This window comes from Bufo bufo, chromosome 7 (assembly GCF_905171765.1).
Source record: "Bufo bufo chromosome 7, aBufBuf1.1, whole genome shotgun sequence".
Lineage (NCBI taxonomy): Eukaryota > Metazoa > Chordata > Amphibia > Anura > Bufonidae > Bufo > Bufo bufo.
The window spans coordinates 30,175,838-30,203,210 of NC_053395.1; the positions used below are offsets into that span (position 1 = coordinate 30,175,838).

The 27,373-nt window shown below is 43.0% G+C and overlaps 1 protein-coding gene across 3 annotated transcripts in view; it reads right to left on the reverse strand.

Annotated features, from left to right (window-relative positions):
* The window catches only part of SCNN1B (sodium channel epithelial 1 subunit beta), a 54,617-nt gene extending 40,131 nt beyond the window's left edge, over positions 1-14,486 (reverse strand). Inside the window, exons 1-2 of one of the 3 annotated variants that reach the window (XM_040439331.1) lie at positions 14,419-14,486; positions 14,308-14,370 (exon numbers count right to left, since the gene is read on the reverse strand). In XM_040439331.1, coding sequence (XP_040295265.1) covers positions 14,308-14,325 — 18 coding nt within the window. In that variant the 5' untranslated portion in view covers positions 14,326-14,370; positions 14,419-14,486. Of the gene's footprint in view, positions 1-14,255 lie in introns of all 3 variants that reach the window. The other 2 variants (XM_040439330.1, XM_040439332.1) reach the window with 2 other exon arrangements.
* Between the last annotated feature and the right edge of the window lie 12,887 nt (positions 14,487-27,373).

The window sequence follows — 27,373 nt, forward strand, 5'->3', positions numbered from 1 at the left end:
TAATGATGTCCCTGGAAAAAAATTATGAGTATTCAAAGTTGTGCTAGACAGCAGAAAGCTCAGCATAACTGCTGGTAAGCCTTGGGTAGTCTACTTCTGGTGACTACAACTGGCCATAGATACTTCTGTAGTGAGAACCAGACAATGTCCTGACGTCTAGTGAAATAGGGATCAGTCATATTAGATTTCAACATGTCTACTGGCAGCTTAATCATGCTCTCCATGGAGTTCACTTAAGAGGACCATCAACAACACCATTGATGGATGCACAACAGGAATCACGAACATACTATTAAGAGGGGAAGCCAGTCCAAATTCTTTAGTAGCAAGCCCATGAGAACGTCTATAGACATCAGTACAAAACAATCCAAAAAGTTTGGAACCAGCAACAAATTTCTAGGCTCAATGGCTACCTGAATACTGGACTTAATTCATCCCTACGTTAAGAATGCTTGAGGAGAAACCTTCAGGATTTTTAGGTGGTGCTCGATGGTTGTACAAACACCTACTGGCTTGTTTTTATAATGGCATCAGTCTAACGGGCCTGTCTACAAGACAAATTCACCTTTGAAAACCGAAATATAGGACAAGGCATTCTGAAGAAATGCTATACATATTGAGTACCAATAGTACGCAGGTCAAAATAGTCCTGCAGTTGGGACTAAAACTGCTGTCCGGTATCAACAGCATCAGAGTTCCAGAGGATGCCCTAGTGGGCCCAGGCTCTGATAATACAGAAGGCCCCAAAGGCCCAGGAGAAATAAAAATACATAAAATATCGACTTTATTGATGATATGGAGGTTGGGCCTCAAAAATTATTTCTTCTGGTGGACCTACGGAACCCCAGTCCAACACTGGAAATCAATCTATTTGTTTAGTGTTTTTAAATCTTGGGCTACACTATGACTTTGAGGGTGAGATACATTTCTAAATCGCAACTAATGATCAGGAATGTGTATGTGTTGCAGCATGCAAATTGACACGACAACGACATCACCAAACGTCCAAACCTGCTGGATTTCCAAGTGACCACATTGGCTACCATTATCTGCAATTTAGCAGTGTGACACTGATTACATGGTCAAATTAGCCTTTTAGCCCTAGTTTAATTCATGTTTAGTCCATTGGAGAGGTAAATGCCCATGCATAAAGATCAGTGCATGAAACCAGTTTGTTCTTAACATTTTTGAGTGGTCCTGCCATCATTATCATCATCATTTCAAGTTACCAATTTTGACTCGTGGTTAAAGTTTTCTCTTTCTGAGATATTTTATTGTTAGGGGGCCAATTACAGCTCAAGTATGTCTGAACAAATGCAGAGGAGCATGGACCTCACTGCTCGGTGACAAAGTACTTGAGATGTGTACGTTCTTCTGTGAGTGCTTGCACAAGAATCGGTGAAGTGCTGTTCAAACATTTCCATCCAGCCAAATCAACTAAATACATGGAGAAAAGCAAATGTCGGCTCCAGCATTCATGAAACCAAGCCAGCACACTACTACGGTGAAGAACGAAACGTACATGTAGAGACATTTCTTAAAGTGCACTGTAATTCGAGCAACTCTTGGTTCACTTGTGAAACAACTGTATTTGAAGTGTCTAAAATTGACCTCTGCTTTTTGACTGCCATTTAGGACTCTAAAGGTGGCTATAAACGTTAGACAGAAGTAGGTTAATGATTAAACAAATGTTGAATGATCATTACGTTGTCCCAGCCATACACATTTGAGTCCATATTGGCTGGTTACAACCACCTAAATTGGGCATACAGTATATGTTCAATGAAACTGGGCGATGGTTGAACAATCTACCTTAGGAACGTTGTGGGACTGTTCTTTCACAGAAAGATTATTTGCAGAGTAGTGAGAACTGGACCAAAATTTTAAACAGCCAACTTCTTATCAAATGATGAAGGTCATCATTTGTTGTTAAATTCTACCCAACGAGTGCTTGTTATGGGTTGAGGTCGTCCGTTTTGACCAAATTTGTAAATGGTGACCTTAATATTCAGAAGAAAATCCTTGTAGATGTTGAACTATACAACTCAAGGACTGGTACTAGGAAAGGGTGGTTCCTCTAGATTAGGTCCTCTGCGCAACTCCAGGCCATATCAACTTTGCCTGCTCTGATTCATCTGTGTGGCCTAAATGCTATCAAGACTCAAGACCAAGCAAAGGGCAGTAGATAGATATATAGTGTCAAGGGAAAGCAGTCGCTCACAATGTTGGTCACAACTACTCCTATCTCAAGATCCTACTATGTCTTTAGTTTTGAGTTTGGTTCTTACAAGTTCCTTGCTTGGTTTGGTTCTGGTCTTGGCCTGCCACCTGCCATTGTTCCTGTTTATTGGCCTACAAAAGTTCCTAGAAAAAGTTATCTTACGATGTCTTTAGTTTTGAGTTTGGTTCTTACAAGTTCCTTGCTTGGTTTGGTTCTGGTCTTGGCCTGCCATCTGCCATTGTTCCTGTTTATTGGCCTACAAAAGTTCCCAGCAAAAGTTATCTTACTATGTCTTTAGTTTTGTCTCCAATTCTTACAAGTGCCTTGCTTGGTTTGGTTCTGGTCTTAGCCTGCCATCTGCCATTGTTGCTGTTTATTGGCCTACAAAAATCCCCAGTAGAATTTGTAAAATAGCTTTCCTCTAATGCCTCTCACCTAAGCCATTCAGCAAATCTCAGTGGGGTTTACATGTACTCTTTCCACAGAATTGGCTTCCAAGAAACTTGAGGGGTTCTAGGGGAGAATCTATTTATCTGGCCCTTAATTGGAAACTCCAAGTGGCCATTCAGTAGATACTATCACAACTTTTGGCTCAGACAAGAGAGGGCTACCATTCAGCAGAACAATCTTTAGAAACCGAGGAACTTGGGTCTTCTGACTTGCCAATATGGTTGTTTTAGGCAATTTTAAGTGCAACCACTGTTTTTTTCAGAAGCACTTCTGTCCTTGGGAATGGAGCTGATAATGGAAACCCCAATAAATCTAATGGACTTATGTAATAACACTGCAAGATCCAGGTACCCGATGGTGATGACTGGCATCTCCCAACTGTCATCGGTCCACTGTGGACCTTTTTTTTTTTTCAACGGTGTATCTGTGGCAGAAGAAAATACAGGAAAGCCTGGACAAAGGCTAGCCATTGAAAGTTGTCAGGCTACAAAGAAAACCTTGACACCTCGCCCGCAATAAACTGTAAAAACAGAAGTCTTTCCGTTTGTTGACAAAACCTACAGATAAGAGATTACGACCATTTACTGAACATTCCCTACAAAACAGTAGCAAATCTCAAGTTGTCACAACATTTACACAATGCACCGCAGTTTTAAGACAATAAGGTCCCACAGATAAGAAACGACTATAACTCAGCTTATTCCAGTGCCCTGTGTGAACGTAGAAGTCACTTATTTACAAAAATGTCATAGTGACATGACATATCTACGCAGATGTAGCAGGGCTGAGTTTGTTATTCTCCCATGCGCCACACAGCAACTATAACTGGAGATTGGCAATCACAGTGAGTTGTATCCAAGGACAAACTCAGCTCTGCTACATTGCTACACTTCTGCCAAATCTATATAATTTACGGATACACATATAATGCCCTTGCAATACTGTAGCAAAGCTTTAATGCACTTTGTGCAGCAGCTGGCTGTTTATAGAGCCCTTGTTAACGGGACCAACCCTTGTAAACCAGGCATACTGCCTGGTAGGGTTGATCCTGCTGATCAAAACAATATATGTCTTATGAAAATCGGCATTGTGCCAATGTTCAGATATAGCTGTAAGTGCACTGTGAGGGGGAGCATGACCAGTACTGGATAGCTGAGGAGCTGAGGTGCACCAGGGGGATAAGCCCCTCCACTTAGTGCACTGAAGACCTCCTTTGCATAACTAAAAGTCTTTTTATTTATTTTTTTGCACACAGCCACAACTAGTTTTCACAAGACAGGTTTCATATTTCCCATGTACTCTCAGCTAAAATCTAGAGCAGCTGGTTTTTCGGCAAAAAAAAAAAAAACAGACCAAACAAAATGCGGAGAAACGTCACAAAAATAAAAACTGTGTATCAACCCAGCTAAATGGATTTTGCTACTAGAAACATTAAAAGGAGTTTTCTGAGATTCTGATACATAGCCTATATTCAGATTGGGCAGGGGTCCAACTCCTGGCACCCCCACGATCACGTATTTGACGAGACCGCGGCGCTCTGGTGTGCTGCGGTCTCCTCGGAGCTTGCCAAGCACAGCGCTGTCCATTGGATAGTGGCTGTGCTTGGTATTGCAGCTCAGGCCCATTCACTTAAAAGGGACTGAGCTACGCCAAGGCCATGTGACCGATGGACGTGATGTCACAGGTCTAGGAACAGACATCAGCGCTCACCGGAGCACCGTGGCCTCTTCAAACAGCTGATCAGTGGGATGGCCGGAAGTCGGACCCCTAACCAATCTAATATTGATAAGCCTAAAAATCTCAGACAACCCCTTTAATAGATCGCGTGATTGATGGAGGCAGCAACAACCCTGTGGCCACTATTCCGAGATCCTATCAAACTCCCTTTTGGGGTGGGTCCACACATAGTTTTTTTTTCTTCTGACATTTATTGCACTCTTGGCCCTTGCAGGGGTTTTTTTTTTTCTGTAAAAGTGCCAGCTCCAGATCTTAGCTGAAGGTCTATGGGAAATATACTATGGAACACAGGACGGATAAGTATTTTTTCCTCCTGACATTTTTGTTCATTAGGTGCCGTTTTTTGTCTTTCTGACTTCCTTTCAAAATCGCAGCATGCTGGCGCTCTTTGCGTTTTTTCAGGCGTTTTCACATTTACTTCTCTATGAGGGAAAGACGCCATGAAGAAAACTTCATGAAAAAAAACATCAGAAAAGCTGCCACAAAAAAAGCAGCAGAAAATGCAGGTGGCAAAAAAAAAAAAACGCATGAAATTATTTTTGGTGTTTTTACGGACCACAAAAACGTCACTGCAAATTTATGTGTTGCAGGAACCTTAGGGTAAGTTCACATGACTATTAAATCTGCGTGAACATCTCTACTCCCAGCCGACGCATGTCTTGTCGGCACCACCACCAAACTGACCTCTGCCATGTACAGTCGTGGCCAAAAGATTTGAGAATGACACAAATATTCGTTTTCACAAAGGTTTGCTGCTAAACTGCTTTTAGATCTTTGTTTCAGTTGTTTCTGTGATGTAGTGAAATATAATTACACGCACTTCATACGTTTCAAAGGCTTTTATCGACAATTACATGACATTTATGCAAAGAGTAAGTATTTGCAGTGTTGGCCCTTCTTTTTCAGGACCTCTGCAATTCGACTGGGCATGCTCTCAATCAACTTCTGGGCCAATTCCTGACTGATAGCAACCCATTCTTTCATAATCACTTCTTGGAGTTTGTATCACGGTCGGCGTGGCTATCACATACGTGACACAGAGGGAGGGAACGAGGAAGGCCCTGCCCAAGTGAGAGGGAAGATGGTGACCCCTGACTCACCTGGCGGCTGGCACCTGGCTGCCCTGACGTCCCTAGACGGGTTCCTCACCCGTACGCCGATCACGTGCCTAAAGCCCTGGCTTTCCCTGAGCTGAGCCCTAGGTAGTGAACAGGGCGATGGGAACACTAGTCCGCACCACTAACTCTAAGGGAAAACACCAAGGGGAGGACAGACAACACAGACTCAACATATATTCCCAGGTGGGCGACAACAGGAGACAACAATAAGCCCAACAGGGATCCGGAGGGTAGCACTCAGGAACGACAACCAGGATTAACCACTCCAGTGGGTCAGTATAGATGTCCAGGCAGGAAGCTCTATAACTGGCAACTAGAGAAGTGTGAGGGGAGAATATAAGGAGGTAGGGAGTGGCAGACAAGAAACAGCTGAGGAGGAGAAGCTACGGATCCCTGAGAGAGACAAAAAGGATAGCAAGGCAAACACAGAAAACAATCACTAAGAAACAATGTGATCTTTAGATATAGAGCGCGCAGCCACCCGCTGCGACTTCCTGACCCCGGGTATAACGGAGTCAGACGTGGCTCTTGATACCCTCGTGACAGTACCCCCCCTTTCACGAGGGGCCTCCGGACACTCAGGACCAGGTCTCTCCGGATGAAAGGCATGGAAAGTCTGAATTAACCTGTTGGCGTTTACCTCTGACGCTGGAACCCACATTCTTTCCTCGGGACCGTAACCCCTCCAATGCACCATATACTGAAGAGAGCGGCGGACCCGACGAGAATCAACAATTCTGGCTATTTGAAACTCCAGATTACCAGCCACAATGACAGGAGGAGGTGGCAGCGGCGATGGTTCTAGAGGTGGAACATACTTCTTGAGTAACGATTTATGGAAGACGTTATGGATCTTAAAAGTCTGAGGTAGCTCCAGGCGAAAAGCCACAGGGTTAATGACGGCTACTATTTTATAGGGACCAATGAACCTAGGACCCAGTTTCCAAGAAGGAACCTTCAACTTAATATTCCTAGTAGACAACCACACATAGTCATTCACTCCTAGGTCCGGACCTGGCGACCGTTTCTTATCGGCCATGCATTTATATTTACCACTCATCTTTTTCAAGTTAACTTGCAACTTCTGCCATACCGATGAAAGAGATGAAGAAAACCTTTCCTCTTCGGGAACCCCAGAAGACCCCCCCTCTTTGAAAGTACAAAATTGGGGATGAAAACCGTATGCACCAAGGAATGGTGACTTGCCAGTGGACTCCTGATAATGATTATTTATGGCAAACTCAGCTAACGGTAAATATGATGACCACAACTCTTGGTTTTCAGACACAAAACACCTTAAATATGTTTCTAGGTTTTGGTTGGTACGCTCAGTCTGTCCATTCGACTGAGGATGGAAAGCTGAGGAAAAGGACAAGTGAACCCCCAAACGGGAACAAAAAGCTTTCCAAAACTTAGAAATAAACTGGGTTCCCCGATCCGAAACCACATCGGAAGGGACCCCGTGAAGCTTCACGATTTCACTGATAAACACCTGAGCGAGAGTTTTAGCATTAGGAAGTGCGGGTAGCGCAATAAAGTGTACCATTTTGCTAAACCTGTCTACTACTACCAAGATAACTGTTTTACCCGCCGACAACGGTAAGTCAGTGATGAAATCCATTGACAGATGTGTCCATGGCCTATTGGGGATGAAAAGTGGCAATAAAGACCCTGCTGGACGTGTATGAGAGACTTTCGCGCGTGCACAAGTAGACACGAAATCCATTACATCCTGACGCAACCTTGGCCACCAAAAACGACGAGATAAAAGCTCCAAGGTTGCTTTACTACCCGGGTGTCCAGCAAGTGCCGAATTATGATGTTCTTTTAATAATTCAAGACGCAGGTTTAACGGTACAAACAATTTCTGTGAGGGGCAAGAGGCCGGGGCGTCCCCCTGAGCCTCTAACACCTTTCCCTCTAGAACAGAGTGTACAGCAGAGACAACCACTCCTCTTTGTAAAATAGGTACCGGATCACAAACATTACCCTCTCCAGGGAAACTACGAGATAATGCGTCTGCCTTGGTATTTTTTGCCCCAGGACGATAGGTGATTACAAAGTTAAATCTGGTAAAGAATAGCGACCACCTAGCTTGTCTAGGGGTGAGACGCTTAGCCGATTCTAGGTACAGAAGGTTCTTGTGATCCGTAATCACCGTGACGGGGTGGATTGCTCCCTCTAAGAAGTGACGCCACTCTTCAAGCGCCAGTTTAATCGCCAACAGTTCCCTATTTCCAATATCATAATTCTTCTCCGCAGAAGATAATTTTTTGGAAAAGAAAGCGCAAGGACGCCATTTGCCAGGAGACGGACCCTGAGACAATACAGCTCCCACTCCCACCTCTGACGCATCTACCTCGACAATAAAAGGCTGGGAGACATCAGGTTGAATTAGAACAGGTGCCGAGGTAAACCTCTCCTTTAGAGAGGAAAATGCATCTTTAGCGGCGTCAGACCATTTGGAAAAATCCGTCCCCTTCCTAGTCATGTCGGTAAGGGGTTTAACGATCACTGAATAATTTTTAATGAACTTTCTATAGAAATTAGCGAAACCCAAAAACCGTTGTAGGGCTTTAAGGTTCTCAGGAAGATCCCAATCTAAAATTGCCTGGACCTTCCCAGGATCCATGCGGAAACCTGAAGCAGATAATAGATATCCCAGGAACTGTAATTCCTGAACAGCGAAGACACATTTTTCAATTTTCGCATATAATTTATTCGTCCGTAGGACCTGCAGTACTTGCCTGACATGCACCTCATGTGTTTTCAGATCAGCCGAATAAATTAAGATATCATCTAGGTATATGACTACAAACCTGCCGATGAGATGACTAAAAATATCATTAACGAAATGTTGGAAGACAGCAGGGGCATTGGTCAGACCGAAAGGCATAACTAGATTTTCATAATGCCCCTCAGGGGTGTTAAAAGCTGTCTTCCACTCATCCCCTTCCCTGATACGAATCAGATTGTAGGCCCCCCTAAGATCAAGTTTGGAGAACCACTTAGCACCCGCAATCTGATTAAAAAGGTCAGGAATGAGAGGAAGAGGGTATGGGTCACGGATGGTTATCTGGTTTAACTCACGGAAATCTAAGCAAGGACGCAGGCCCCCATCTTTCTTTTTAACAAAGAAAAACCCTGCAGCCACGGGTGAAGAAGAGGGTCTGATGTGTCCCTTAGCCAGACTCTCGGAGATATAATCTTTCATGGCTTGTCTCTCGGGACCCGAAAGATTATACAACCTGGACTTGGGTAATTTTGCCCCGGGAATCAGGTTAACCGGGCAATCATAAGGACGATGAGGTGGTAGTTTCTGACAACCCTTTTCAGAAAAAACGTCCTCAAAGTCCGAAATAAATGTAGGTAGGGAAGCTATGGAGGCGATTAAGCAATTGTTATTTAAGCAATTCTCTCTGCAATGCTCACTCCACTCCAATATCTCCCTGGCCTGCCAATCCACCACTGGATTGTGCGCTACCAACCAGGGAAGACCCAATACCACCGGAGAGGGAAGGCCCTCCAGAACGTAACATGAAAGACACTCATTATGGTGGTCCCCTACCCGAAGGTGTAAATTACGAACAATGTGGGTGAGGTTTCTCTGAGACAGAGGAGCAGAATCTATAGCGAATACGGGAATAGGTCTCTGCAGCGTACAGAGAGACAAACCCATAGTGCGGGCAAAATGGGCATCAATCAAGTTTACCCCTGCTCCACTGTCTAGAAAAACAGAAATAGACTCCGTCTTAACACCAAAAACAATGACCGCTGGTAACACAAATTGAGATGTTCGTATGGAGGAAACGTATACCCCCCGGCTGACATCCTCCGCACAGCCCGGGGTTAGTAGTTTTCCGACGGTCTTTTGTTTTTGAGAAAGGAGGGACAGACATTAATGACGTCCCTAGACGGGTTCCTCACCCTTACGCCGATCACGTGCCTAAAGCCCTGGCTTTCCCTGAGCTGAGCCCTAGGTAGTGAACAGGGCGATGGGAACACTAGTCCGCACCACTAACTCTAAGGGAAAACACCAAGGGGAGGACAGACAACACAGACTCAACATATATTCCCAGGTGGGCGACAACAGGAGACAACAATAAGCCCAACAGGGATCCGGAGGGTAGCACTCAGGAACGACAACCAGGATTAACCACTCCAGTGGGTCAGTATAGATGTCCGGGCAGGAAGCTCTATAACTGGCAACTAGAGAAGTGTGAGGGGAGAATATAAGGAGGTAGGGAGTGGCAGACAAGAAACAGCTGAGGAGGAGAAGCTACGGATACCTGAGAGAGACAAAAAGGATAGCAAGGCAAACACAGAAAACAATCACTAAGAAACAACGTGATCGTTAGATATAGAGCGCGCAGCCACCCGCTGCGACTTCCTGACCCCGGGTATAACGGAGTCAGACGTGGCTCTTGATACCCTCGTGACAGTTTGGCAGAATTACTGGGTTTTTGTTTGTCCACCCGCCTCTTGAGGATTGACCACAAGTTCTCAATGGGATTAAGATCTGGGGAGTTTCCAGGCCATGGACCCAAAATGTCAACGTTTTGGTCCCCGAGCCACTTAGTTATAACTTTTGCCTTATGGCACGGTGCTCCATCGTGCTGGAAAATGCATTGTTCTTCACCAAACTGTTGTTGGATTGTTGGAAGAAGTTGCTGTTGGAGGGTGTTTTGGTACCATTCCTTATTCATGGCTGTGTTTTGGGGCAAAATTGTGAGTGAGCCCACTCCCTTGGATGAGAAGCAACCCCACACATGAATGGTCTCAGGATGCTTTACTGTTGGCATGACACAGGACTGATGGTAGCGCTCACCTTTTCTTCTCCGGACAAGCCCTTTTCCAGATGCCCCAAACAATCGGAAAGAGACTTCATCGGAGAATATGACTTTGCCCCAGTCCTCAGCAGTCCATTCACCATACTTTCTGCAGAAGATCAATCTGTCCCTGATGTTTTTTTGGGAGAGAAGTGGCTTCTTTGCTGCCCTTCTTGACACCAGACCATCTTCCAAAAGTCTTCGCCTCACTGTGCGTGCAGATGCGCTCACACCTGCCTGCTGCCATTCCTGAGCAAGCTCTGCACTGGTGGCACTCCGATCCCGCAGCTGAATCCTCTTTAGGAGACGATCCTGTCGCTTGCTGGACCTTCTTGGACGCCCTGAAGCCTTCTTAACAAGAATTGAACCTCTTTCCTTGAAGTTCTTGATGATCCTATAAATTGTTGATTGAGGTGCAATCTTAGTAGCCACAATATCCTTGCCTGTGAAGCCATTTTTATGCAACGCAATGATGGCTGCACGTGTTTCTTTGCAGGTCACCATGGTTAACAATGGAAGAACAATGATTTCAAGCATCACCCTCCTTTTAACATGTCAAGTCTGCCATTTTAACCCAATCAGCCTGACATAATGATACCCAGCCTTGTGCTCGTCAACATTCTTACCTGAGTTAAAGAGGACCTTTCACCGATTCTTACCCTATGAACTAACTATACCGACATGTAGAGCGGCGCCCGGGGATCTCACTGCACTTACTATTATCCCCGGGCGCCGCTCCGTTCTCCTGCTATGCCCTCCGGTATCTCCGCTCACTAAGTTATAGTAGGCGGAGATACCAGTCCCTAAGTTATGGTAGGCGGAGTCTGCCCTAGCGCTGGCCAATCGCAGCGCAGAGCTCACAGCCTGGGAGGTTATTTTCTCCCAGGCTGTGAGCTCTGCAATGCGATTGGCCAGCGCTAGGGCAGACTCCGCCTACCATAACTTAGGGAACGGAGATACCGGAGGGCATAGCAGGAGAACGGAGCGGCGCCCGGGGATAATAGTAAGTGCAGAGAGATCCCCGGGTGCCGCTCTACATGGCTGTATACTTAGTTCATAGGGTAAGAATCGGTGAAAGGTCCTCTTTAACAAGACGATTACTGAAATGATCTCAGCAGGTCCTTTAATGACAGCAATGAAATGCAGTGGAAAGGTTTTTTTGGGATTAAGTTAATTTTCATGGCAAAGAAGGACTATGCAATTCATCTGATCACTCTTCATAACATTCTGGAGTATATGCAAATTGCTATTATAAAAACTTAAGCAGCAACTTTTCCAATTTCCAATATTTATGTAATTCTCAAAACTTTTGGCCACGACTGTACATTCAGCCAAATCTTCTCCCCACCTTAAGTCCTCAAAGTCCTAAGAACGTGTCCACTGATGGCCTCCTTGATGTTCTACTTGATAATTGGGCTTCTGAAAGAAACCTATTTAGGCCTCTTGCACACGGCCGTTGTCGGTCCGTTCCGTGCAATTTGGGGTCCCCAATGCACGGGCAACGAGTTCTATTTTTTTGCGATGCGAAGACACAGGCAGAGAACACCACGGAAGCACTACGTAGTGCTTCCGTGGGGTTCCGATCCGTGTCTCCATTCCGCATCTCCGTGATTGCGGACCCATTCGGTCCCGCCGTATGCGGGCCGCACTACGGCCACGGGCGAACAACGTTCGTGTGCAAGAGGCCTTAGGGCTGTTTCACACGAGCGAGTCCATTGCGGCAATCACGCTCCGTGTGTGAGTGTGATCCTCCGCTCTGGACTTGCAGAAACACACGGCATTATCATGATTTATAATGCTATGTGTCTCTGCTTGACCTTATTTCTACAGAATCATAGTGACATAAAGCTGCCAGTATGATTCTGTAGAAAGAAGGTCAAGCAGAGACACATAGCATTATAAATCATGATAATGCTTTTTGGTACAGTAACATTCTCATGGGTATAAGAGATCCACAGGATGGGGATAAGTATTAGATTGGTGGGGGTCCTACTGCTCGGACACCTACCTATCACTAGGACGCAGACCTCATACCCTTTAAAACCTCCCGAAATAAATGAAGCGGCAGGTCGGGCATTGAACCACCACTCCCTTCATCTCTATGGGATTTCCGGAAATAGCAGAGTGCCGTACCCTCGTAGAGATGAATGGAGCGGCTGCGCAAATGCTTGACCTGCCCTAGGGGATCATCGTTATAGGGTTGGGTCCTAGCGGTAGGAATCCCATAAATCAAAAAGTTATCCCCTATCCTGTGACAACTGGAATGCCCCTTTAGGGCTCATGCACACGACCGTATGTATTTTGCGGCCCGCAAAAAACGGATCCGCAAAAAATACTAATGACGTCCGTGTGCATTCCGTATTTTGCAGAACGGAACAGCTGGCCCCTAATAGAACAGTACTATCCTTGTCCGTAATGCGGACAATAATAGGACATACAGAAATGGAATGCACACGGAGTAACTTCAGTTTTTTTGGCGGACCCATTGAAATGAATGGTTCCGCATACGGTCTGCAAAAAAACGTTTGTGTGTATAAGCCCTTAAGGTTATATTCAGATGGCGCGGTTAAAACTGCATCAAATCGGCATCAGGGGAAAAAAAAACATGCATCTGATACAGTTGCAGTAAAAAAAAAAAAATGCATGTGGCTTTAACCGCACCGTCTGAATACACCCTAAGAACCTCGTCATGGAGGCTGTGCTTACTGACTCACTTATGTCCATAAATCATCCCATGTCTACATGTTCTTTAGGCCTCTTTCACACAAACGCGTGTCCCCCGTGGCCGTGCTGCGAACCACAATTGCGGTCCGCAATGCATGGGCACCGACCGTGGGTCAGCCGCATGCGGATCGCGACCCCATTCACTTGAATGGGTTCCGCGATCCCTCCGTTCCGCAAAAAGATAGAACAAGAACGGAATGAAACCCCACGTCTCCGGATTTGCTGTCCCATTCAAGTGAATGGGTCCGCATCCGTGATGCGGAATGCACACGGCCAGTGCCCCGTGTATTGCGGACCCGCCGGATGCGGTTCGCAGCACTGCCACGGGGGACACACGTTCGTGTGAAAGAGGCCTAACACTGACTTTACTTCCTCAACAGGTTGGGGCCTAACCATCTGGAAGCTTAAGGGGGCCCAAAGGTCCCTCTACCCCATATGACAGAACCCATGTTCTTATAAGCACATTATAGTTAGGGAGGGGCCCTGTTTTAGCACTGAGGCCCAGGAGCGTCAAGTTTTACCACTAACATGAGGTGGTGGGTGTTTAGTATGCTCTGAGGTATCCCAAAGTCTATTATGCAGCGTCTGCCATTTTTAGAAATTTGGGCCAATGTGAGCTCCAGTCATTAGTATAGTTCGTGGGAGGGGGGGGGGGGGAGTTATTATTTCTTATTTTAAAAAAATGTATGGTATAATATATATATATAAATAGGCCAAGTGGTGAAACGCACTGTGAGGGAGATATATAAAAAAACTGGTGTAAAGTAGACCTGGCTCAGTTGCCCATAGCAACCAGATTTCACCTTTCATTTGCCAAAGAAAATGAAAGGTGGAATCTGATTGGTTGCTAGGGGCAACTGAGCCAGGTCTACTTTACACCAGTTTTTTATAAATGTCCCCAATATGTGCGAAGGCTCCTCAAAAACACTGATCTGAGCCATAAAAACACTCAACACAAAACTGTGACAGAGCCTCACATGGTGAGAGAAATCTGCTCCGGATTATACATTTTCAATAATAAATACTAAAAATCGGGTTATTTGTATAAAAGTGAATGTACAGGATGTCATTATAGGTGTAATCACACACATAAATCCAATACACACATCAAACATACATATATATATAGTACTGTATATACTCTACTACTAATGGACTGAAGACGTTGGGAATCACCTCCATCATCCACATCTCCACACAGCGCAGTGAACACTCTCATCCGGCATACCTGAGAGAAGCCCACCATCAGTGGCTGGAGGAGCAATCAATCGCCAGGTCAGGTGGGCACAGGAGCGGCGGGTCAGCGGCAGGTGGGCACAGGAAGGTCAGGTGGACACAGCAGCGGCGGGTCAGGTTGGCGCAGGCAGCGGCAGGCGGGCACAGAAGCGGCAGGTCAGGTGGGCACAGCAGCGGCTGGTCAGGTGGGAGCGGGCAGTACAGCAGAGGGTTGGCTCAGGTGGGCACAGCAGCGGCAGGTCAGGTGGGAGCGGGCAGTACAGCAGAGGGTTGGCTCAGGTGGGCACAGAGTAAAAGAACAATCCCAGGGTGATGGCAGCAGGTGGGGCAGACTGGCAGCAGCTCCCCTGGTTTCTAGTGCAGCAGGGCAGGACAATACTGTGGCAGAGGGCACACAGCTCCAGGTCCGGTCCAGCACAGCTTAGCTGAGTGTCGGCAGCTTCCTCGCTGTAGCAGTGCTGCGGACACCGGCAAGATGCAGGGAGCCGCCTACTGCCTGCCAGCTGCTGCTGTTCACACCACTGCTCCCTGCCGGCTCTCCACCGGGCGTCTGGGCGATCACATCATAGCAGCTCTCTCTATTCTCTCATATCCTCACTGCTCTCTAACCCTGGTTCTATCTTATATCATCACAGCTCTCTAACCCTGGTTATATCTTATATCATCACAGCTCTCTAACCCTGGATATATCTTATATCATCACAGCTCTCTAACCCTGGCTATATCTAATATCATCACAGCTCTCTAACCCTGGCTATATCTAACATCATCACAGCTCTCTAATCCTGGCTATATCTTATATCATCACAGCTCTCTAACCCTGGCTATATCTAACATCATCACAGCTCTCTAACCCTGGCTATATCTTATATCATCACAGCTATCTAACCCTGGCTATATCTAACATCATCACAGCTCTCTAACCCTGACTATATCTAATATCATCACAGCTCTCTAACCCTGGCTATATCTAACATCATCACAGCTCTCTAACCCTGGCTATATCTTATATCATCACAGCTCTCTAACCCTGGCTATATCTTATAACATCACAGCTCTCTAACCCTGGCTATAACTAATATCATCACAGCTCTCTAACCCTGGTTCTATCTTATATCATCACAGCTCTCTAACCCTGGCTATATCTTATATCATCACAGCTATCTAACCCTGGCTATATCTAATATCATCACAGGACTCTAACCCTGGCTATATCTTATATCATCACAGCTCTCTAACCCTGGCTATATCTTATATCATCACAGCTCTCTAACCCTGGCTATATCTTATATCATCACAGCTATCTAACCCTGGCTATATCTAATATCATCACAGGACTCTAACCCTGGCTATATCTTATATCATCACAGCTCTCTAACCCTGGCTATATCTTATATCATCACAGCTCTCTAACCCTGGCTATAACTAATATCGTCACAGCTCTCTAATCCTGGCTATATCTAATATCCTTACTGCTCTCTAACCCTGGCTATAACTAATATCATCACAGCTCTCTAACCCTGGCTATATCTAATATCATCACAGGACTCTAACCCTGGCTATATCTAATCTCATCACAGCTCTCTAACCCTGGCTATATCTAATATCATCACATCTATCTAACCCTGGCTATATCTAATCTCATCACAGCTCTCTAACCCTGGCTATATCTAACATCATCACAGCTCTCTAACCCTGGCTATATCTTATATCATCACAGCTCTCTAACCCTGGCTATATCTAACATCATCACAGCTCTCTAACCCTGGCTATATCTTATATCATCACAGCTCTCTAACCCTGGCTATATCTAATATCATCACAGCTCTCTAACCCTGGCTATATCTTATATCATAACAGCTCTCTAACCCTGGCTATATCTTATATCATCACAGCTCTCTAACCCTGGCTATAGCTTATATCATCACAGCTCTAACCCTGGCTATATCTTATATCACAGCTCTCTAACCCTGGCTATATCTTATAACATCACAGCTCTCTAACCCTGGCTATAACTAATATCATCACAGCTCTCTAATCCTGGCTATATCTAATATCATCACAGGACTCTAACCCTGGCTATATCTAATATCATCACAGCTCTCTAATCCTGGCTATATCTAATATCATCACTGCTCTCTAACCCTGGCTATATCTTATATCATCACAGCTCTCTAACCCTGGCTATAACTAATATCGTCACAGCTCTCTAACCCTGACTATATCTAATATCCTTACTGCTCTCTAACCCTGGCTATATCTAATATCATCACATCTATCTAACCATGGCTATATCTTATATCATCACATCTATCTAACCCTGGCTATATCTTATATCATCACAGCTATCTAACCCTGGCTATATCTTTTATCATCACAGCTCTCTAACCCTGGCTATATCTTATATCATCACAGCTCTAACCCTGGCTATATCTTATATCACAGCTCTCTAACCCTGGCTATATCTAATATCATCACAGCTCTAACCCTGGCTATATCTTATATCATCACAGCTCTCTAACGCTGGCTATATCTTAAATCATCACAGCTCTAACCCTGGCTATATCTAATCTCATCACAGCTCTCTAACCCTGGCTATATCTAACATCATCACAGCTCTCTAACCCTGGCTATATCTTATATCATCACAGCTCTCTAACCCTGGCTATATCTAACATCATCACAGCTCTCTAACCCTGGCTATATCTTATATCATCACAGCTCTAACCCTGGCTATATCTTATATCATCACAGCTCTCTAACCCTGGCTATATCTTATATCATCACAGCTCTCTAACCCTGGCTATATCTTATATCATCACAGCTCTAACCCTGGCTATATCTAATCTCATCACAGCTCTCTAACCCTGGCTATATCTAACATCATCACAGCTCTCTAACCCTGGCTATATCTTATATCATCACAGCTCTCTAACCCTGGCTATATCTAACATCATCACAGCTCTCTAACCCTGGCTATATCTAATATCATCACAGCTCTCTAACCCTGGCTATATCTAATATCATAACAGCTCTCTAACCCTGGCTATATCTTATATCATCACAGCTCTCTAACCCTGGCTATAGCTTATATCATCACAGCTCTAACCCTGGCTATATCTTATATCACAGCTCTCTAACCCTGGCTATATCTTATAACATCACAGCTCTCTAACCCTGGCTATAACTAATATCATCACAGCTCTCTAATCCTGGCTATATCTAATATCATCACAGGACTCTAACCCTGGCTATATCTAATATCATCAAAGCTCTCTAATCCTGGCTATATCTAATATCATCACAGGACTCTAACCCTGGCTATATCTAATATCATCACAGCTCTCTAACCCTGGCTATATCTTATATCATCACAGCTCTCTAACCCTGGCTATAACTAATATCGTCACAGCTCTCTAACCCTGACTATATCTAATATCCTTACTGCTCTCTAACCCTGGCTATATCTAATATCATCACATCTATCTAACCATGGCTATATCTTATATCATCACATCTATCTAACCCTGGCTATATCTTATATCATCACAGCTATCTAACCCTGGCTATATCTTTTATCATCACAGCTCTCTAACCCTGGCTATATCTTATATCATCACAGCTCTAACCCTGGCTATATCTTATATCACAGCTCTCTAACCCTGGCTATATCTTATAACATCACTGCTCTCTAACGCTGGCTATATCTTATATCATCACAGCTCTCTAACCCTGGCTATATCTTAAATCATCACAGCTCTAACCCTGGCTATATCTAATCTCATCACAGCTCTCTAACCCTGGCTATATCTAACATCATCACAGCTCTCTAACCCTGGCTATATCTTATATCATCACAGCTCTCTAACCCTGGCTATATCTAACATCATCACAGCTCTCTAACCCTGGCTATATCTTATATCATCACAGCTCTAACCCTGGCTATATCTTATATCATCACAGCTCTCTAACGCTGGCTATATCTTATATCATCACAGCTCTCTAACCCTGGCTATATCTTATATCATCACAGCTCTAACCCTGGCTATATCTAATCTCATCACAGCTCTCTAACCCTGGCTATATCTAACATCATCACAGCTCTCTAACCCTGGCTATATCTTATATCATCACAGCTCTCTAACCCTGGCTATATCTAACATCATCACAGCTCTCTAACCCTGGCTATATCTAATATCATCACAGCTCTCTAACCCTGGCTATATCTAATATCATCACAGCTCTCTAACCCTGGCTATATCTTATATCATCACAGCTCTCTAACCCTGGCTATATCTTATATCATCACAGCTCTAACCCTGGCTATATCTTATATCACAGCTCTCTAACCCTGGCTATATCTTATAACATCACAGCTCTCTAACCCTGGCTATAACTAATATCATCACAGCTCTCTAATCCTGGCTATATCTAATATCATCACAGGACTCTAACCCTGGCTATATCTAATATCATCACAGCTCTCTAACCCTGGCTATATCTTATATCATCACAGCTATCTAACCCTGGCTATATCTTATATCATCACAGCTCTCTAACCCTGGCTATAACTAATATCGTCACAGCTCTCTAACCCTGACTATATCTAATATCCTTACTGCTCTCTAACCCTGGCTATATCTAATATCATCACATCTATCTAACCATGGCTATATCTTATATCATCACATCTATCTAACCCTGGCTATATCTAATCTCATCACAGCTCTCTAACCCTGGCTATATCTAACATCATCACAGCTCTCTAACCCTGGCTATATCTTATATCATCACAGCTCTCTAACCCTGGCTATATCTAACATCATCACAGCTCTCTAACCCTGGCTATATCTTATATCATCACAGCTCTCTAACCCTGGCTATATCTAATATCATTACAGCTCTCTAACCCTGGCTATATCTTATATCATAACAGCTCTCTAACCCTGGCTATATCTTATATCATCACAGCTCTCTAACCCTGGCTATATCTTATATCATCACAGCTCTAACCCTGGCTATATCTTATATCATCACAGCGCTCTAATCCTGGCTATATCTAATATCATCACAGGACTCTAACCCTGGCTATATCTAATATCATCACAGCTCTCTAACCCTGGCTATATCTTATATCATCACAGCTCTCTAACCCTGGCTATATCTAATATCATCACAGATCTCTAACCCTGGCTATATCTAATATCATCACAGGACTCTAACCCTGGCTATATCTAATATCATCACAGCTCTCTAATCCTGGCTATATCTAATATCATCACAGGACTCTAACCCTGGCTATATCTAATATCATCACAGCTCTCTAACCCTGGCTATATCTTATATCATCACAGCTCTCTAACCCTGGCTATAACTAATATCGTCACAGCTCTCTAACCCTGACTATATCTAATATCCTTACTGCTCTCTAACCCTGGCTATATCTAATATCATCACATCTATCTAACCATGGCTATATCTTATATCATCACATCTATCTAACCCTGGCTATATCTTATATCATCACAGCTATCTAACCCTGGCTATATCTTATATCATCACAGCTCTCTAACCCTGGCTATATCTTATATCATCACAGCTCTAACCCTGGCTATATCTTATATCACAGCTCTCTAACCCTGGCTATATCTTATAACATCACAGCTCTCTAACCCTGGCTATAACTAATATCATCACAGCTCTCTAATCCTGGCTATATCTAATATCATCACAGGACTCTAACCCTGGCTATATCTTATATCATCACAGCTATCTAACCCTGGCTATATCTTATATCATCACAGCTCTCTAACCCTGGCTATAACTAATATCATCACAGCTCTCTAACCCTGGCTATAACTAATATCATCACAGCTCTCTAACCCTGGCTATATCTAATATCATCACAGGACTCTAACCCTGGCTATATCTAATATCATCACAGCTCTCTAACCCTGGCTATATCTTATATCATCACAGCTCTCTAACCCTGGCTATATCTTATATTGTATCGTATATCATCACAGCTCTCCAACCCTGGCTATATCTTATATCATCACAGCTCTCTAACCCTGGCTATATCTTATAACATCACAGCTCTCTAACCCTGGCTATATCTTATATCATCACAGCTCTCTAACCCTGGCTATATCTTATATCATCACAGCTCTCTAACCCTGGCTATAACTAATATCGTCACAGCTCTCTAACCCTGACTATATCTAATATCCTTACTGCTCTCTAACCCTGGCTATATCTAATATCATCACATCTATCTAACCATGGCTATATCTTATATCATCACAGCTATCTAACCCTGGCTATATCTTATATCATCACAGCTATCTAACCCTGGCTATATCTTATATCATCACAGCTCTCTAACCCTGGCTATATCTTATATCATCACAGCTCTAACCCTGGCTATATCTTATATCACAGCTCTCTAACCCTGGCTATAACTAATATCATCACAGCTCTCTAATCCTGGCTATATCTAATATCATCACAGGACTCTAACCCTGGCTATATCTAATATCATCACAGCTCTCTAACCCTGGCTATATCTTATATCATCACAGCTATCTAACCCTGGCTATATCTTATATCATCACAGCTCTCTAACCCTGGCTATAACTAATATCATCACAGCTCTCTAATCATGGCTATATCTAATATCATCACAGGACTCTAACCCTGGCTTTATCTTATATCATCACAGCTCTCTAACCCTGGCTATATCTTATATTGTATCGTATATCATCACAGCTCTCCAACCCTGGCTATATCTAATATCATCACAGCTCTCTAACCCTGGCTATATCTTATATCATCACAGCTCTCTAACCCTGGCTATATCTAACATCATCACAGCTCTCTAACCCTGGCTATATCTTATATCATCACAGCTCTAACCCTGGCTATATCTTATATCATCACAGCTCTCTAACGCTGGCTATATCTTATATCATCACAGCTCTCTAACCCTGGCTATATCTAATATCATCACAGCTCTCTAACCCTGGCTATATCTAATATCATAACAGCTCTCTAACCCTGGCTATATCTTATATCATCACAGCTCTCTAACCCTGGCTATATCTTATATCATCACAGCTCTAACCCTGGCTATATCTTATATCACAGCTCTCTAACCCTGGCTATATCTAATATCATCACAGGACTCTAACCCTGGCTATATCTAATATCATCACAGCTCTCTAACCCTGGCTATATCTTATATCATCACAGCTCTCTAATCCTGGCTATATCTAATATCATCACAGGACTCTAACCCTGGCTATATCTAATATCATCACAGCTCTCTAACCCTGGCTATATCTTATATCATCACAGCTCTCTAACCCTGGCTATAACTAATATCGTCACAGCTCTCTAACCCTGACTATATCTAATATCCTTACTGCTCTCTAACCCTGGCTATATCTAATATCATCACATCTATCTAACCATGGCTATATCTTATATCATCACATCTATCTAACCCTGGCTATATCTTATATCATCACAGCTATCTAACCCTGGCTATATCTTATATCATCACAGCTCTCTAACCCTGGCTATATCTTATATCATCACAGCTCTAACCCTGGCTATATCTTATATCACAGCTCTCTAACCCTGGCTATATCTTATAACATCACAGCTCTCTAACCCTGGCTATAACTAATATCATCACAGCTCTCTAATCCTGGCTATATCTAATATCATCACAGGACTCTAACCCTGGCTATATCTAATATCATCACAGCTCTCTAACCCTGGCTATATCTTATATCATCACAGCTATCTAACCCTGGCTATATCTTATATCATCACAGCTCTCTAACCCTGGCTATAACTAATATCATCACAGCTCTCTAACCCTGGCTATAACTAATATCATCACAGCTCTCTAACCCTGGCTATATCTAATATCATCACAGGACTCTAACCCTGGCTATATCTAATATCATCACAGCTCTCTAACCCTGGCTATATCTTATATCATCACAGCTCTCTAACCCTGGCTATAACTAATATCGTCACAGCTCTCTAACCCTGACTATATCTAATATCCTTACTGCTCTCTAACCCTGGCTATATCTAATATCATCACATCTATCTAACCATGGCTATATCTTATATCATCACATCTATCTAACCCTGGCTATATCTAATCTCATCACAGCTCTCTAACCCTGGCTATATCTAACATCATCACAGCTCTCTAACCCTGGCTATATCTTATATCATCACAGCTCTCTAACCCTGGCTATATCTAACATCATCACAGCTCTCTAACCCTGGCTATATCTTATATCATCACAGCTCTCTAACCCTGGCTATATCTAATATCATTACAGCTCTCTAACCCTGGCTATATCTTATATCATAACAGCTCTCTAACCCTGGCTATATCTTATATCATCACAGCTCTCTAACCCTGGCTATATCTTATATCATCACAGCTCTAACCCTGGCTATATCTTATACCATCACAGCTCTCTAACCCTGGCTATAACTAATATCATCACAGTGCTCTAATCCTGGCTATATCTAATATCATCACAGGACTCTAACCCTGGCTATATCTAATATCATCACAGCTCTCTAACCCTGGCTATATCTTATATCATCACAGCTCTCTAACCCTGGCTATATCTAATATCATCACAGCTCTCTAACCCTGGCTATATCTAATATCATCACAGGACTCTAACCCTGGCTATATCTAATATCATCACAGCTCTCTAATCCTGGCTATATCTAATATCATCACAGGACTCTAACCCTGGCTATATCTAATATCATCACAGCTCTCTAACCCTGGCTATATCTTATATCATCACAGCTCTCTAACCCTGGCTATAACTAATATCGTCACAGCTCTCTAACCCTGACTATATCTAATATCCTTACTGCTCTCTAACCCTGGCTATATCTAATATCATCACATCTATCTAACCATGGCTATATCTTATATCATCACATCTATCTAACCCTGGCTATATCTTATATCATCACAGCTATCTAACCCTGGCTATATCTTATATCATCACAGCTCTCTAACCCTGGCTATATCTTATATCATCACAGCTCTAACCCTGGCTATATCTTATATCACAGCTCTCTAACCCTGGCTATATCTTATAACATCACAGCTCTCTAACCCTGGCTATAACTAATATCATCACAGCTCTCTAATCCTGGCTATATCTAATATCATCACAGGATTTTAACCCTGGCTATATCTAATATCATCACAGCTCTCTAACCCTGGCTATATCTTATATCATCACAGCTATCTAACCCTGGCTATATCTTATATCATCACAGCTCTCTAACCCTGGCTATAACTAATATCATCACAGCTCTCTAACCCTGGCTATAACTAATATCATCACAGCTCTCTAACCCTGGCTATATCTAATATCATCACAGGACTCTAACCCTGGCTATATCTAATATCATCACAGCTCTCTAACCCTGGCTATATCTTATATCATCACAGCTCTCTAACCCTGGCTATATCTTATATTGTATCGTATATCATCACAGCTCTCCAACCCTGGCTATATCTTATATCATCACAGCTCTCTAACCCTGACTATATCTTATAACATCACAGCTCTCTAACCCTGGCTATATCTTATATCATCACAGCTCTCTAACCCTGGCTATATCTTATATCATCACAGCTCTCTAACCCTGGCTATAACTAATATCGTCACAGCTCTCTAACCGTGACTATATCTAATATCCTTACTGCTCTCTAACCCTGGCTATATCTAATATCATCACATCTATCTAACCATGGCTATATCTTATATCATCACAGCTATCTAACCCTGGCTATATCTTATATCATCACAGCTATCTAACCCTGGCTATATCTTATATCATCACAGCTATCTAACCCTGGCTATATCTTATATCATCACAGCTCTCTAACCCTGGCTATATCTTATATCATCACAGCTCTAACCCTGGCTATATCTTATATCACAGCTCTCTAACCCTGGCTATATCTAATATCATCACAGGACTCTAACCCTGGCTATATCTAATATCATCACAGCTCTCTAACCCTGGCTATATCTTATATCATCACAGCTATCTAACCCTGGCTATATCTTATATCATCACAGCTCTCTAACCCTGGCTATAACTAATATCATCACAGCTCTCTAATCATGGCTATATCTAATATCATCACAGGACTCTAACCCTGGCTTTATCTTATATCATCACAGCTCTCTAACCCTGGCTATATCTTATATTGTATCGTATATCATCACAGCTCTCCAACCCTGGCTATATCTAATATCATCACAGCTCTCTAACCCTGGCTATATCTTATATCATCACAGCTCTCTAACCCTGGCTATATCTAACATCATCACAGCTCTCTAACCCTGGCTATATCTTATATCATCACAGCTCTAACCCTGGCTATATCTTATATCATCACAGCTCTCTAACGCTGGCTATATCTTATATCATCACAGCTCTCTAACCCTGGCTATATCTTATATCATCACAGCTCTAACCCTGGCTATATCTAATCTCATCACAGCTCTCTAACCCTGGCTATATCTAACATCATCACAGCTCTCTAACCCTGGCTATATCTTATATCATCACAGCTCTCTAACCCTGGCTATATCTAACATCATCACAGCTCTCTAACCCTGGCTATATCTAATATCATCACAGCTCTCTAACCCTGGCTATATCTAATATCATAACAGCTCTCTAACCCTGGCTATATCTTATATCATCACAGCTCTCTAACCCTGGCTATATCTTATATCATCACAGCTCTAACCCTGGCTATATCTTATATCACAGCTCTCTAACCCTGGCTATATCTTATAACATCACAGCTCTCTAACCCTGGCTATAACTAATATCATCACAGCTCTCTAATCCTGGCTATATCTAATATCATCACAGGACTCTAACCCTGGCTATATCTAATACCATCACAGCTCTCTAACCCTGGCTATATCTTATATTATCACAGCTATCTAACCCTGGCTATATCTTATATCATCACAGCTCTCTAACCCTGGCTATAACTAATATCGTCACAGCTCTCTAACCCTGACTATATCTAATATCCTTACTGCTCTCTAACCCTGGCTATATCTAATATCATCACATCTATCTAACCATGGCTATATCTTATATCATCACATCTATCTAACCCTGGCTATATCTAATCTCATCACAGCTCTCTAACCCTGGCTATATCTAACATCATCACAGCTCTCTAACCCTGGCTATATCTTATATCATCACAGCTCTCTAACCCTGGCTATATCTAACATCATCACAGCTCTCTAACCCTGGCTATATCTTATATCATCACAGCTCTCTAACCCTGGCTATATCTAATATCATCACAGCTCTCTAACCCTGGCTATATCTTATATCATAACAGCTCTCTAACCCTGGCTATATCTTATATCATCACAGCTCTCTAACCCTGGCTATATCTTATATCATCACAGCTCTAACCCTGGCTATATCTTATACCATCACAGCTCTCTAACCCTGGCTATAACTAATATCATCACAGCGCTCTAATCCTGGCTATATCTAATATCATCACAGGACTCTAACCCTGGCTATATCTAATATCATCACAGCTCTCTAACCCTGGCTATATCTTATATCATCACAGCTCTCTAACCCTGGCTATATCTAATATCATCACAGCTCTCTAACCCTGGCTATATCTAATATCATCACAGGACTCTAACCCTGGCTATATCTAATATCATCACAGCTCTCTAATCCTGGCTATATCTAATATCATCACAGGACTCTAACCCTGGCTATATCTAATATCATCACAGCTCTCTAACCCTGGCTATATCTTATATCATCACAGCTCTCTAACCCTGGCTATAACTAATATCGTCACAGCTCTCTAACCCTGACTATATCTAATATCCTTACTGCTCTCTAACCCTGGCTATATCTAATATCATCACATCTATCTAACCATGGCTATATCTTATATCATCACATCTATCTAACCCTGGCTATATCTTATATCATCACAGCTATCTAACCCTGGCTATATCTTATATCATCACAGCTCTCTAACCCTGGCTATATCTTATATCATCACAGCTCTAACCCTGGCTATATCTTATATCACAGCTCTCTAACCCTGGCTATATCTTATAACATCACAGCTCTCTAACCCTGGCTATAACTAATATCATCACAGCTCTCTAACCCTGGCTATATCTAATATCATCACAGGACTCTAACCCTGGCTATATCTAATATCATCACAGCTCTCTAACCCTGGCTATATCTTATATCATCACAGCTATCTAACCCTGGCTATATCTTATATCATCACAGCTCTCTAACCCTGGCTATAACTAATATCATCACAGCTCTCTAACCCTGGCTATAACTAATATCATCACAGCTCTCTAACCCTGGCTATATCTAATATCATCACAGGACTCTAACCCTGGCTATATCTAATATCATCACAGCTCTCTAACCCTGGCTATATCTTATATCATCACAGCTCTCTAACCCTGGCTATATCTTATATTGTATCGTATATCATCACAGCTCTCCAACCCTGGCTATATCTTATATCATCACAGCTCTCTAACCCTGACTATATCTTATAACATCACAGCTCTCTAACCCTGGCTATATCTTATATCATCACAGCTCTCTAACCCTGGCTATATCTTATATCATCACAGCTCTCTAACCCTGGCTATAACTAATATCGTCACAGCTCTCTAACCGTGACTATATCTAATATCCTTACTGCTCTCTAACCCTGGCTATATCTAATATCATCACATCTATCTAACCATGGCTATATCTTATATCATCACAGCTATCTAACCCTGGCTATATCTTATATCATCACAGCTATCTAACCCTGGCTATATCTTATATCATCACAGCTCTCTAACCCTTGCTATATCTTATATCATCACAGCTCTAACCCTGGCTATATCTTATATCACAGCTCTCTAACCCTGGCTATAACTAATATCATCACA